This window comes from Macrobrachium nipponense, chromosome 1 (genome assembly GCF_015104395.2).
Source record: "Macrobrachium nipponense isolate FS-2020 chromosome 1, ASM1510439v2, whole genome shotgun sequence".
Classification (NCBI taxonomy): Eukaryota; Metazoa; Arthropoda; class Malacostraca; order Decapoda; family Palaemonidae; genus Macrobrachium; species Macrobrachium nipponense.
In genome coordinates, this window is record NC_087200.1 from 151093901 (window position 1) to 151108191 (window position 14291).

Consider the following 14291-nt stretch of genomic DNA (forward strand, 5'->3'; position numbering starts at 1 on the left):
GTGTGAAGGTTAACACTGGAAGGGGATATTGAAGGGGTACTAATTTGGCAAGATTCTTCACTTTTGTCCATGGACGGAGCTGATTGCGAAGGATCTGTGGAATTGCTGACAAGTTGTCTCGAGATTTGACGTTTGCTCTCGATCGCCAAACTCGATTTATATCTTTCAGCCTTGCTTTCAGGAGGATGTCTGTCACTGAGGCAAACTGAAGAGAACCCAGGATTCTTTCCTGGTTTCTCCTTGATGTTTGTTTGCACTTGAGAAATTGTTTCACAGACTTGGCTATTTCTTTTCTTTTGACCACTGGAATTGACAGATTGTGGGAAGACAAATCCCATTGGATTCCTAGCCACTGAAAATGAGACTCCGGAGTGAGTCTGGATTTCATTTTGTTTATCTGGAACCCCAGATGTTCCAGAAATTGAACTACCTTCTTCGTGGCTTTGAGACATTCCTCGACCGTTGGTGCCCAGATCAACCAATCGTCGAGGTATGCTGCTACCATTATCCCCTGAGTTCTCAACTGTTGAACTACCACTTCTGCTATTTTCGTGAATACCCTGGGGGCTACATTCAGACCGAAGGGCATCACTTTGAATGAGAACCTATGATTTCCTAGTTTGAAGCCTAGGAATGGACGGAACTGTCTGGCTATAGGGATATGATAGTATGCAATAGGAAGAGCTAGGCGTTGTCTGTAAGATCGATAGAGGTTGTGACGGCCCCACGGGGAAGTAAGGTCCGTACCTGCGAGATGGTGAGCATTTTGAACTTGTTGCAACGAATGAAAGAGTTTAGCTTTGACAAGTCTAATATTACCCTTCTTTTTATTGAGCCTTTCTTTGGCACGCTGAATAAGCGACCTTGAAATTTTATATGCTTGACTCTCGCAATAGCTCCTTTCTGAAGGAGTTCCTCTGCATAATTTGTCAATTCCTTTGATGGTACTTGATAGAATGATTTGATTGGAGGAGGATCTTTGATCCAACTCCAACCCAATCCTTTGGACACGATGCTCTGTGCCCATTTGCTGAACCCCCACCTGTGACGGAAGAGGAACAGCCTCCCTCCTACCTGGGGAGCCTCACTGTTGTTGAGCGGGTTGACCTCCACGCCCTGCTCTGAAGTGCTTGCCTCTTGCAGCTCTTCCTGTGCCACGCTGGCGAAAGTGGCCCCTCGCCCTGCTACCCCTAGAGAACCTGTTAAAGGTTGGGTAGGCCTGGCTTTCAATACATTGAATTGAAGGCCGGCGAGACTGCATAAGAGGTGGAAGGTTGACTTTGAGGAGACAACAGGAGGATGGCTGTGTCTGCTTCGAGGTTGACGGCTGTCCCTGTTGTGTAACTGGGACGGCCTGACGAAATGCTGTTGCTGCTGTTGTTTCTGGTAAGGTTTGGAACCTTCTACCTGCTTTCTTTAGTTTCTTACCAGCAGCAGGGGTGGTCTCTTGTTTCCTCTTGGCTCTAAGGCTCTGGTTAAGCCTAGCAGCCTCGTGGTACACCTCATTCACAGAGGCCTCTGGGAAGAGGTCCGCACCCCACATGCTGGAAGCTAAGAGTCTATTAGGCTCATGCCTGATAGTTGCCTCCTGCAAGACATGCTTTCGGCAGTTCCTTCTGGCTAGGAAGAAGTCAAAAGCATCGGCTTGGACCGTCTGGAGCTGGGATTTAGCCAGTATCTTGAACAATGGTTCTGTGGCGTTAAGACAGGGGCAGCCATTTCCGTAATGATCAGGGAGTTAAGAGACCTCCCAAATCTTGTACGGGCATCAAACTCTGCCTGAATAAGGGTATCAGGCAATCTTGGAAGCTTCTTGCCAAACTGTTCCATTGCGCAGTCTGGCTTCAGCTTACCTACTGAGAAAGTGGCAGGTAAGTTCTCCCACAATTCTCCAAAGGCCGGGAAGAGAGGAGATGTAGATTCCGCTTACCCTCAACTGTGGCAGGGCTCGTCCTTGAGGACTGCCTGAAGAGTCGCTTCACTACCTTGGTAGCAAACGGAAGAGAAGCCTCCTCCGTAGCGAAGATAGTAAATGGACTCTTGAATGCCTGGAGTTTGGTGTTGGTACATTCCCAATCCTCCAGGCAGTGAACCCATTCCCGCTATGCATGATCCCTACTATACAGCACTTTCTCTCGGGAGATCTTATCCTCTCTATTGAGAGCAGTGACGGTCAGCCTAGCATACCCAATGAAAGGCTGAGTCAGTCCGGGAGGGTAGAACTCGAAGTCCTCAATCCTTCGAGTTCCACACTCCGGGATAGAAATCATGCCGTCCTTGAAGGGGGCATAAGCGGCCACTCTCCATGGGTTATCCATAGAGAAGGCTGGTAGGGATTCATAAGAAGGTAACTGTAAAAGACCAGTACCTGCTACAGGGGAGCTTGGCTGAGGAGCCTGGTTGAGGCCAGCAAAGCGGTCGTCGTGCTCTCTAACTCGGTTAGAGAGATCTTGGATAGACTGACCAGATTGGTTAAGCGTGTTTGACAGCTGTGCAAACATCTGCTCAAACTTGGAGCCAAGAGAGCCAACCATCTCTCCCACTTGTTGCATTACTACTGCTGAGAAAGTGGTGGGATCAAAAGAGCTCGGTCCCGCCACCCCAACAGGAGTTACCGGAGTAGATCCGGTAGATGCTGGAGAAGGCGTTGGCTCGGCCGGAGCGCGAGCCTTCTCCTTAGAAGCCTTGCTTCTAGAGCTCTTAGAATAGGAAGAGCTAGGCTTTGCTTTCACCGCGTCTGCGTAGGAAGTCGTAGACTTCCTAGCTGAAGAAGACGACGACTTCTTAGAAGTCGGCTTATGTAGGGTCTTCTGTTCTCTCTGTCCCTTCACCTTCGGGGGTACAGAAGAGAGATGGTGGGAGAGCGAGCAGGGATCTCAGATCCCGTGAAGCCTTGGAATGAAGAGGAAGAAGGGACAGGGGAAGAAGATCCAGGAGCACCCAAGGAAAGACCTTGGGCGCCTGACACACCTACCTCAACCAACAAATCCTCTGCCCCTACCGCCATAGGTTCAATATTCAGGTCCAGGTTGGCCACATCTGGGACCGGCTCCTGCGTAGAGACGGACCCAAACGCCTGCTGCACCTCCTGCTGAATAGAGGCTATGAGTGGGCGCCGAGATGGGGTCACATTATCCCGTCGCCTTGCCTCCGGGAAGATGGACGGCCAGCTTCTTATCGAGTATATAAGGCTGGCCCTTGGCGGCGTTCTTCCCGAAGCCGCCCACCCAAGCCTTCAGGGTTGCCAGGGCGACTTCCTTCACGGCGGCAGCCTGAAAGAGAAGGCGATATGAAGCTTCTAGCGGCGGAGATACGGTTTAAGGAAGCTTAAAACTAAGGGTTAGTGGATGATAAGACGAAGAAAAGTCCAGGAGTAAACTTACCCCACCCAAAAGCTGACTCATGAGGTCATAGCAGATGGTGCAAGCCTCCGGGTGCCAAACGATCAGTCGTTGTGGTTCGGTGGCACACGGGGCGTGGGTCCTACTCTTCATGGGCGCGGGGTCGTCTACAACGTCACGTGCAACCTGGGACCTGGCAGTTGGTAGCCTGTAAGTGGAGAGATACATGAGTATCAGGTGCACACTTACAGCCTAACAAATACTCCGCTGCATGCCGGAGCATGTAAGTTAGATTAAACCAGAGCCCCGCCGTAATACATGTGGTAACTAGGCGGTTGGAGGTGGTCTAAGGCTACGCCGGAGACAGGAAAAAGATTCCAACCAGGAGTGGTGAGGAGCCATGAAACCACGATGGAGAACGACGGAGATAGTATATAAAATAAATTAAAACTAAAATTCACCGTAACAGTAAGGGTATATCCGTATATAATGAGGTATAAAACTTTCCGTCTACTAGAAGAGTGCCCGGGTAAGGAGCGAGTCTCCTCCGGTAGCGGAAAACAGGATATAGTAGGCGCAAGCAACAGACCACTAGTAGTTTGCCCACCCCGCCCACTGGCGGAGCCAGGCGGACCTATAACAGAAGGGGCTCCCGGCTTCAGCGGAGGCTCCGTCCGTTAAGGTAGGGGAAGGGTGGGACTGAGGCAAATAGGGGGGGGGGGGGTCCGGCGTAAACAGGCGGAAGAGAGAGAGGGGGGTGGCCTACCCCCCCCGTCGCGGTACTACTATACCCGCTCGGTAACCGGTACCCGAGACAAGTGGTCGCCCTAAACCCCAGCTGGTATGGAGCTCCAGGCCTCCTCAGAGGGAGAGGGAGGTAGGCTACTGTGGTTGTCATGACAACCAAGGAGATCCACCAGACCCCTCCCTATACCTGGTAGGGAGGGAAGGGGAAGGGTAAGGTGCTAAGGGACACGTGATCGCAGGTGGCCTAAGCCGCAATAGCAACACAACCACAGAGGGGCCACGTGAACCAGACTGTACCAACACATGGCACAAGCACCTAGGCTAGCATAACGCCCTAAATAAACACTGATAATACATCGTAAAGGAGGAAAAGACACTTTTAGTAAAAGAGAAAGAAGCCAGGAGGAAGCAAGCTGATCCGAAGAACAGTTGACTACTCGGAGCCAGCGGAAGCCGATGAAGAGCAAGAGCTGGGATGCTGGGCCAGAAAACACGGTATAGCCCTAAATACCAAACTAAGAGAAAATGGTAAAAAGGGCTGTGTCCTAGCTATAAAAACGATGTAATAATACGATGAACGTAAAAATAAAAAGCCCATAAGCATAAGATGTCCCAGTATGGGAGACCGGGAAATCTTAAACACGAGGCGGCACACGTCCGGCCGGCACGAGTCAACCGGGAGACCGTATATGACCTATAAAAAAGAAAATACTGGTCCCTGGAAGACTAAAAATACTAGGAAATACTACTTATGAGGCACTTAACTTAGCCGAAGCAATTGCAGCATGTTCCATCGTAATGGTTGAAAGTAATCCGAGAAAAAACAACACAAGGGAAAAATGCACCTAGCGCTGTAAAGCTAATGATTAAGGATGACCGCTAGGGGCGCTGCTGTCCGTGGCGTCAGGTAGTAGCAGTAGTAGCGGCCGCATCACCCTTAGTATCAGCTCTCTCTGGTGGGGAGTTATGTTGGAAGGTCTAAATGGTGAATGTCTCGTGGTAGTGATCCCACGCCTATATTCCCATACCGACACTTCTTTTATAGAGTGAGCGAGTCAGTTTTTAACCTGACATTTTCTTAATTTTTATTTTTCTCTGGTAATTTTAGATTAATTTTTTACCTAGAAATAATGATCTTAAGGATATTTCATAGGCCGACACGAGCTGAGCCCAGAAAAGTGGTTATCAGCACCATACGCCCCATTAGTCGCAATTTTTGGTTATCAGCGAAGTGATTTTTAGTGCGCACTAGAAGAGTAATAGTTCTTGGTCTCTTACCAGTCCAGTCATTAACAAATGGCTAACATGCATGCGCAAGTCACTTCTTCCAGATTTTGACGTTGGAAAAACTGGGTTCAGGTTCTCTGAAGATGAGAGAAAATGCCATCTTGTCTCTGAGTCCATTATACTCCATTCAAAATGTTTATCATTACGATACAATACCCGGCTTCAAGACCAAGCTAGAGATATTTCTTTGATATTAACCCTCTTACGCCGAAGCGGTAAAAAAAAAATTGTCTCCCGTGTGCCGGAGGTGTTTCAGAGTGAGTGCGGAAGCGGAAAAACATATTTTTTCCAAACAAAAAATCACAGCGCACTTAGTTTTAAAGATTAAGAGTCATTTTTGGCTCCTTTTTTTGTCTTGGCTGAATTTAGTATGCAACCATCAGAAATGAAAAAAATTATCATTATCATATATAAATAATGCAATATATGATAGCGCAAAAACGAAATTTCATATATAATTGTATTCAAATCGCGCTGTGCGCAAAACGGTTAAAGGTTACAAGTTACTTTTTTTTCGTTGTAATGTACACTAAATTGCGATCTTTTTGGTATATAACACATTTTAAAACGATAAAAGCAACACAGAGAAAATATTATCACAAAATAATGCATGAATTCGTAACGCGCGGACGTAAAAAAATATTTTTTTCAAAAATTCACCATAAATCTAAATATTGTCCTAGAGACTTCCAATTTCTTTCAAAATGAAGACAAATGATTGAATATTACTATACTGTAAGAGTATTAGCTTATAATTGCAGTTTTCGACCATATCTGACGAGTTAAAGTTGACCGAATGTCAAATTTTTTTATATACAGTAGTACCTCGAGATACGAAAGGCTCAACTTACAAAAAATCCAAGTTACGAAAGCCAATGCGAAAAATTTTACTGCTCTACATACGAAAAGTTTTCAAGATACGAAAGGTTGTTGCTGTAAAGTCCCAAGATTCGCCCGGACCACCGAGAACAATTTTAAAACTCCCGTGCCGCCAATTGAGTAAACTCGCCACCATCCTCCCGCTCTCCCATTGGTTCCTGATGCTAGTCACCCCATAAGGTCCTGCTCTCCTATTGGTCAGCATCTACCCCTTGTGCTTTAAGTATTCTATTGGTAAAAGGTTGCTGTAAATTGAAAAACTTATTCATGCAATACATTTAATAAAGAAAACATTAGGTAAAGATAGAATAAAGAATAGAAATGAATGGTTATTATACTGTTTAGTAGTTGAAGAGAGATAATGAAAATTTATGGCTTACTGTGTAAAAGTGATTGCTTGGCGATCGTTCGATACTCGTAAGTGCTGGATGTAAACAGACGTTTGGAAGCTTTTTTTTTTGTTTGTTTATTATAGTTAATGGTTACTTAATAATTATTTGAAATGAGTACATGCAATACATTTAATAAAAAAAATTGTGAATTAGATATCATAAAATATAAAATAAATCAGACTGCCAACAAATACGTATTTTTTAAAATTCTTCTTCTGTTTTATTATTACGTTACGTGTACGCATGTTTCATTATAGCTGTCAGTAACTCGGTATCTTTGTTAGGTAAAGATAGAATAAAGAATAGAAATGAATTATTATTATACTGTTTGGTGGTTTCATTAGTTGAAGAGAGATAAAGAGAGATAATAATGACAATTTATGGCTTACTGTGTGCTAGGAAAAATGATTGCTTGGCGCTTGTTCGATTCTCGTAAGACAGGTAAGAGCTGGATGTAAACAATCAATCAGAAGGTTTGTTTTTTGTTTGTTTGTGTATTATAGTTAATGATTAATTAATAATTATTTGAAATGAGTACATACTGATTATTTATACATTTTATTGGCATATTCTAAGCTTTTAGCTCTTAGGTTTAGATGTCAGAATCATAGACTAGGCTACAGTAGCAACCGCTAACATAGGCTAGGCTTATTGCTAAGGGACATATGCTAAAGTCCTAATATAGCAAGTAAAAATGGGGTTGAACATTACATGCAGTTGAATATTACTCAAGTATGTACAGTATTTTGCCTTTTTGGAGTCATATTTCTTCCGTCGTAACCCTAGAACATGTGTTTTAGGCCTGGAAATATAATTTACTGGGGTGTTTTTGGAGGGCTTGGAACGGATTAGCCATTTTACATGTAAAAGTGTTCCAAGTTACGAAAAACTCATAATACGAAGGACGTCTCGGAACGGATTAATTTCGTATCTCGAGGTACCACTGTATATATTTTTTATATGCAATTATTTCGGAAATAAGAAAAGCTACAACCTTCAAATATTTTCGTTTTATTCTACATGAAATTGCGCACATTTTCATATATAAAACTCTATGAAATGCCTAATATGAAATGGAGCAAATATTCCGAGAATGGTAAGTATGCATTTCGGAGATTTGTGGCGGAGAATCCGCGCACAGAGGGAAGGAAAGATTTTTTTATAAATTCACCATAAATCTAAATATTTTGCTAGAGACTTCGAATTTGTTTCAAGATGAAGATAAATGACTGGATATTAACTAGACTGTAAGAGTTTTAGCTTACAATTGCGTTTTTTTCGACCATTTCGGTAGAGTCAAAGTGGACCGAACGGAACTGGTTTTTTTTTCTATTTATCGTGATTTATATGCAAATGATTTCAAAAATGAGAAAAGCTACAACCTTCAATTATTTTTTGTGTCGTATTCTACATGAAATGCGCACATTTTCATATATAAAACTTTATGTAACGGCTATTTAAAATGGTGCAAACATTACCACAATTGCACGTATGATTTTTCGGAAAGAGTTACCGCGCGGACGTAAAAGAAAATGTTATTTTTTTTATAAATTCACCATAAATCGAAATATTGTGCTAGAAACTTCCAATTTGTTGCAAAATGAAGGTAAATGCTTGAATATTACTACAAATATAAAGCATTTTAGCTTACAATTGCGTTTTTTTGACCATTTCGGTAGAGTCAAAGTGACCGAAGGTTGAAATTTTGGCAATTATCGTATTTATATGAAAATATCTCAAATTGATAAAAGCTACAACATGGGTTTTGTTTTTAGTTGTATCGTGCATGAAATTGCAGCACATTTCCATATAGAAAACTTTATATAACTGCTAATTTTAAAATGGTGCAAAACATTACCACAATCGCATGTATGATTTTTTTTCGGAAGAGTTACCGCTGCGGACGTAAGGAAAAAGTTTTTTATAAATTCACCATCGAAATATGTGCTAGAGACTTCCAATTAGTTGCAAAATTAAGGTAAATGATTGAATATTACTATAGAGTTTTAGCTTACAATTGCGTTTTTTTTTCGACCATTTCGGTAGAGTCAAAGTTGACCCGATAAGGTTGAAATTTTGGCAATTATCGTTATTTATATGAAAATACCTCAAAACTGATAAAAGCTACAATCATGAGTATTTTATTGTTGTATTCTACATAAAAATGCTCACATTTCCATATATAATACTTCATGTAACAGCTAATTTACAATGGTACAAAAATTATGTCAAAGTGACGAAATAATTTCCGAAATGTGTCACAGATACTTTTAGTGCGGCAAGAAAGAAATTCGCGCTTGCACGCCTCCTGCGCAACGATTGTAAACAAAACACACCTTGATCCAGTGAACTCCCAGCATCCCCCAGGCGCGTGATTCAAAAGTTTTAGGCTGGTAGGCCTGTAAGTATTTTCCGCAAATTTTTAAAAAAACTTTTGTAAGTCGACGTAAAATACGTCCAGTCGGCACACGGGAGACAAAAAATGTCGACGTAAAATACGTCCAGTCGGCGTAAGAGGGCTAATCTAGTTCCCATGTACCTCTGGCACACCTTCAAGACAAAACAAGTGACTACACTATCAAACTCACACAAAGGTGGGTGGTGATACCATTTCACCTTGAAGTTCACCTACTAGTTAAAAAATTCAAATTCAAGAGCAAAAAAAACTTCATTAACTCTCATCATAAATATCCCACAGGAAATCCATCTGGGGCATTGGTTAGTTTAACTTTTGAATCGGTAGAAATTTGCAATGCAATGCAATGGCTTATTTCACACAGTGCACAATCCTAAAAAAGCCTGGCAAAGATCACACTAAAAAATCAACCCTAAATTTTTAAGATATAATAAAAAATGTTGAGAGGAAGAAATTCAAGTAAAAAAAAAAAGGTAAAAGTAAAAAGATGGATAAACAAGAGAAGGTACTGCATGTCATCTTACTACAAACAACAGTAGTTTGGTCTGTCTGTATGGTGTCTGTAAGCACTTTTCAACGGTGCGGAATCCCACGTAAGTGCTTAACAGCTGACGGACCAATTTTTATTAGCATTAGGGGTTAAAGAGGGGTGAAGGAGAGAGGGTCTTTCCTACTCTGTGACAACCTAACTAACAAAACCAAGCCATTTTCAAATCATTGCTGAATATGGAAAGATAAGGGTGAAAAATTACTCCAGGGAAAACTACTGCTCCGTTGGTAGTTTATGGTAAACAGTGAATTGTGAATTTTTTTGTTCTGACAAGTAAGGCAGGTACAACAACATAGGAAACAACAAGAAAAGGAAATAAAAAGTTCGAGAGTTAGCTCAGCAAAAAAACACCAGTGTTTAGATAACTGTTACTTTAGAGTACAGTCATATTGTCTGGCCCCCCCGGCCGTGGCACCCAGCCTCACCGCCCCCACAACTCCAAATATTGCTTCACCAAACGAACTACATTGCTAAATCAAACCCCTTCAAAAGTACTATTGGAACATTGCCACTATCACATAAAATCATTTGAAGTAGAGATTCTCCTTAGACAAAGACTATATTATCACATGTAATTACATATACAGAGTAGGAATAAAATTAACTCACCACAGGTTCCAGGCCTTCCAGGAGATATCGGGCATTGGTAATTTCTGTAGTGAGCCTTTCTAATTCTTCAAAAGTGACATTCCGGCTTACATTGAGGTCCCGTTCAAGGGGATTCTGTTGAGAATTAAAAGCTAAACATATTTGTAACCACAGTCAAGGAACTAATGGTGCTGTGCATTCCTTAATCCTTAATGTTGTGTGAAGACACTGTGCCTCTGAAGTTGAAGCAGTCATTTCATTATTCTTCACACTGTAATTTTACTTATTCTGTCCATTTCATTTATGTCTTTTATTATGAAAATGTCTATGCAGATATAAAAGCAAAATGTTATATTTTACTAACATAAAATCATTTTTCATCAAATACGGACCTTCTGTCTTACAGACTATGTTATCTCCATAGATATACATATATGTATGTGTTTGCAAGTAGTATGGATATTTAGGATCAAGATATTTAAAAAGACTGCTCATGAAATTAGAGGTTTTGATAACCTAAATAAAAAACATATTATCTAAGTGCAGTTAAGTATAAGAACAATGTTGGCTTATTGCACAGATGTAAAGTGAGTTCATGTTTGCTTTACAAAATATACAACAACAACAAACATATTACTATTAAGCAGAAGATGAACCCTATTCATATAGAACAAGACCACAGGGGCCACTAACTTGAAATTCAAGCTTCCAAAGATCATGGTGTCAGAGGAGGTAAAAAAAAAATTAATTAATCAATTAATTAATAGGGAGACTGTTCCACAATCCAATTGTGTGATGAATAAAGGGCCTCTGGAACTGAGAAGTCTACAGTGAGGCACATCTACTGCATATTGTTGCTGCTGTTCAGCAAATCTGGTTGTTCTCAGCAGGAAAAAGGGATCAGGCACCAATTGTGAATGTTGAAGATCTCTATTAAAATACAACTTATGATAAATTGACAAACAAGAGACCATCCACTGATGGTCCAAGTTGTAACTGCTAATATTAAGAAACAAAAGTTAAGTACATCTTAGTTTAACCAGACCAGTGAGCTTATTAACAGCTCTCCTAGGGCTGGCCCGAAGGATTAGATATTTTTACGTGGCTAGGAGCCAATGGTTACCTAGCAACGGGACCTACAGTTTAATGTGGATCTGAACCACCATTACATCAAGAATGAATTTCTAATTCTTACCAGAAATAAATTCTTCTGATTCAATGTTGGCAGAGAGGGTGGGTCAAACTCACAACTACTGCCTACCAATGCGGTAGTCGCAAGTTCGACTCCCTCAATGTCTGTCAGAGGCAGACACCCACACTGGAGAACAGTATTTAGTAAAGGAAAGGCAAATGACCTGATTGCATTAATTTTATTACTGTTATACACATATGTATACTGTAGAAGGCCTTTCGTACAATACCAAACTTTTGTGCGGCATTTACTGATTCTTTCATTAGATATTTCTCATAAGTAAGATGTGAGTCAAAAGTTACACATATATAGAGAGGTGAAAGAGGGGGAAACTGGCTAATTAATATGTTTAAAGAAGTGTTTTTATATAATTAATAAAGTCACATAGCTCTGCTCGCCTATAGACAAGGGGTGGTACACTGCAAAGTTTCACAGGGAGAGCAATGGTATTTGCTGAACAAGCAACTTGTCTCAGAGGTCGTTCCCCGTTTGCGAGGCATGTGCATTCGTTTGTACGCGTATTACAGGCCTACTGGTTCAGGGTACTTGTGGAAGACGCATTCTTTGTGCAAAGGAGAGAACAAGCGGTTGCCCTAAGTGTCGGGAGAAAACGCCCATCGAAAAGGTAAGACACGTTCTTTAAAAACTTAGAAAATCTGTTACCTTTTGGAAAAGAGAGAGAAGTGTGGAAATATTCTCTTTACGTAAATACTTTGAAAAGAGTGACGTGGGGTGGGGTCTATATAACTATTATCTTTATTATAGATGGGTCCGATTCCATGGTTGATTAGGAATGGGATTCTCTAACTGACTAATACTAGACATGTGACTTGTTTGGGGTTTGAGAGTGTAACCTTAGTCCGGAAGGTAGAATGTTATCTTATTGGTTTTTCTTATGGGCAGATTGGGTATTTGTTGCCCCTATGACTTGTTTTAATCATTTTGTTCTTTGTTATAACCAATTGCTTTGGGAAATAAATGATATTTTTGTATATTTACGCAGTCTTAATAAGCCTCGTGACATCTTACAGACAGGGCACCGTTGGCAACAGGTAAGAGTTCCCAGTTTGTGTAGTTTAGGGAATAAAGGGGGTGTAATACATACAATAGTTAAACCTTCAAACCCATACAGCAGAATCCCATCCACCTGGAGGGGAGGACGAGTTGGAAAATCTGTACGAGATCTGCTATTCAACAGTTTTTGTTTTACTGGAGTTCAGCCTTCAGCCTCATACCTTGCAAATTATACCATTCACTAATCTACTCTCTTCTTTCCCTTACCTAGCTGTTTTTCCTTGCAACACTTAGGCAAGATATTGCTGTAAACTGTGTAATGTTTTATAATACATCAGGTAATATCATTCAGTTTATTAAGAATTTTATTTTGGCTACAATGGAAATGAGGAATTGTTTGCCTAATGCAGTTGTGGAGTTTTCTAATCTGATATCTCCTATACAGAGGTATATTGGTTTCATCTCATCTCTCCCTGAGTGCTGATTTACCTTTGGATCCCTCTTGAGTTTATAGTCTACTGACCCAGTCCAAAATTGTTTTCATTTAAGAGAATAAAATAAAGAAAGAGGAAGGGAGAAAATGAAAGGATAAAACAAATTACAGAGGTAAATGGGAACAAGTATTTTAGGGTTAAAAGACAAAAATTAAGAGAGGATGTCTGAGGAAAATGAAATTTTGGGTTGATAGTGTGATTATTTTGAAGATCTGTTAAATGGGAAGGATAGGGGAGAAGCAGATCTGAATAATGGAAGAGAGAGAAAGAATATTTAAATTTTCATAATAAAATTTATTATTTGGATACTTACCTACTGTTAAAGTTAGCTATATCTCCCCGCCAATTAGGCAAGTAGGCATTTAAATAAAAAATTGAATGGTTGCCTGGATGACTGTCTAGTTTACCTGTTCTCCACCAGGTGTGTTTCGAATGTTTTAGCTCTTGTCAGAATTCTCCTTGACAGCCCACTAAGTTGTGGGGAGGCTGGGTGGGTCTACTTTAACAGTAGGTAAGTATCCAAATAATAAATTTTATAATGAAAATTTATATGAGATGAATTATACCCTACCTAGTTAAAGTTAGCTGATTCCCACATTAAGAAGGGGATGGTGGGTAGTGCAGCTAGACAAAAATCCGCTCAGCCATTTGAGCTAAAGGTTTCTTGCACGAAACCCAAAACATTCTCAACTGATCTGGAATCCTTGGTGGATTTTACTACTACCAGAAGTTGGATTCCATTCAGGGAGAAGGCTCTCATACGCATGCAGCAAAGAGCAGCCTTGCGGAGGAAACGGCTTTGATTTAGCCAGAATAAAACACAAGTGGTATGATGGATCCCTGTGTCTGGGTCCAAAAGCCCTATAAAACGAGTCACTTAAACAAAATACCTTTACGATATAAAGGTATGCTCCTATACAAAATTTGTACCTTCGCACTCCCCAAAATATTAAAACCTGGGATTTAAACAAAAGCCTAAAGAATTGCTCTTTTTTCTGTTCAGGAAAAGACTACCCACTTCTAGTAGTGGATTAAGGGCTTTACTGTTGTCAAACACAATTCTGTATACTTAAGATGGTGAGAGGGTAAAAACTGAATTGTACTTCTACTGTGCCACATCAATCCTATTCTGGAGCAACAAATTGACTTAACACTAAATGAAGTTACAACTGCTGTTCACATTATGAATATTTACCTTCAAGAAAGGTAGAAGATATGGAACTAGTTCTCATGCACTAACCTATTCAATACATCACAGAGGACCTCATGTTCCTTTACAAAGACATTATAAGTTTCTCAAAGTCACAACACAAAAGGTTAATTTTGCCTCATCCAGGCTTAACCTTCACAAATACATTCTAGATTTTCTTAAACCACAAAACAAAGTTAAC

General features: G+C 40.8%; 2 protein-coding genes across 2 annotated transcripts in view; one reads left to right on the forward strand and one right to left on the reverse strand.

Annotated features, from left to right (window-relative positions):
• Positions 1-10919, reverse strand: part of LOC135220057 (poly(A) RNA polymerase, mitochondrial-like) — a 108581-nt gene extending 97662 nt beyond the window's left edge. Inside the window, exons 1-2 of the mRNA XM_064257387.1 lie at positions 10809-10919; positions 10222-10335 (exon numbers count right to left, since the gene is read on the reverse strand). Coding sequence (XP_064113457.1) covers positions 10222-10335; positions 10809-10919 — 225 coding nt within the window. The remainder of the gene's footprint in view (positions 1-10221; positions 10336-10808) is intronic.
• The window catches only part of LOC135219760 (poly(A) RNA polymerase, mitochondrial-like), a 466613-nt gene that overhangs the window by 386604 nt on the left and 65718 nt on the right, over positions 1-14291 (forward strand). The gene's annotated exons all lie outside the window — the stretch shown is intronic.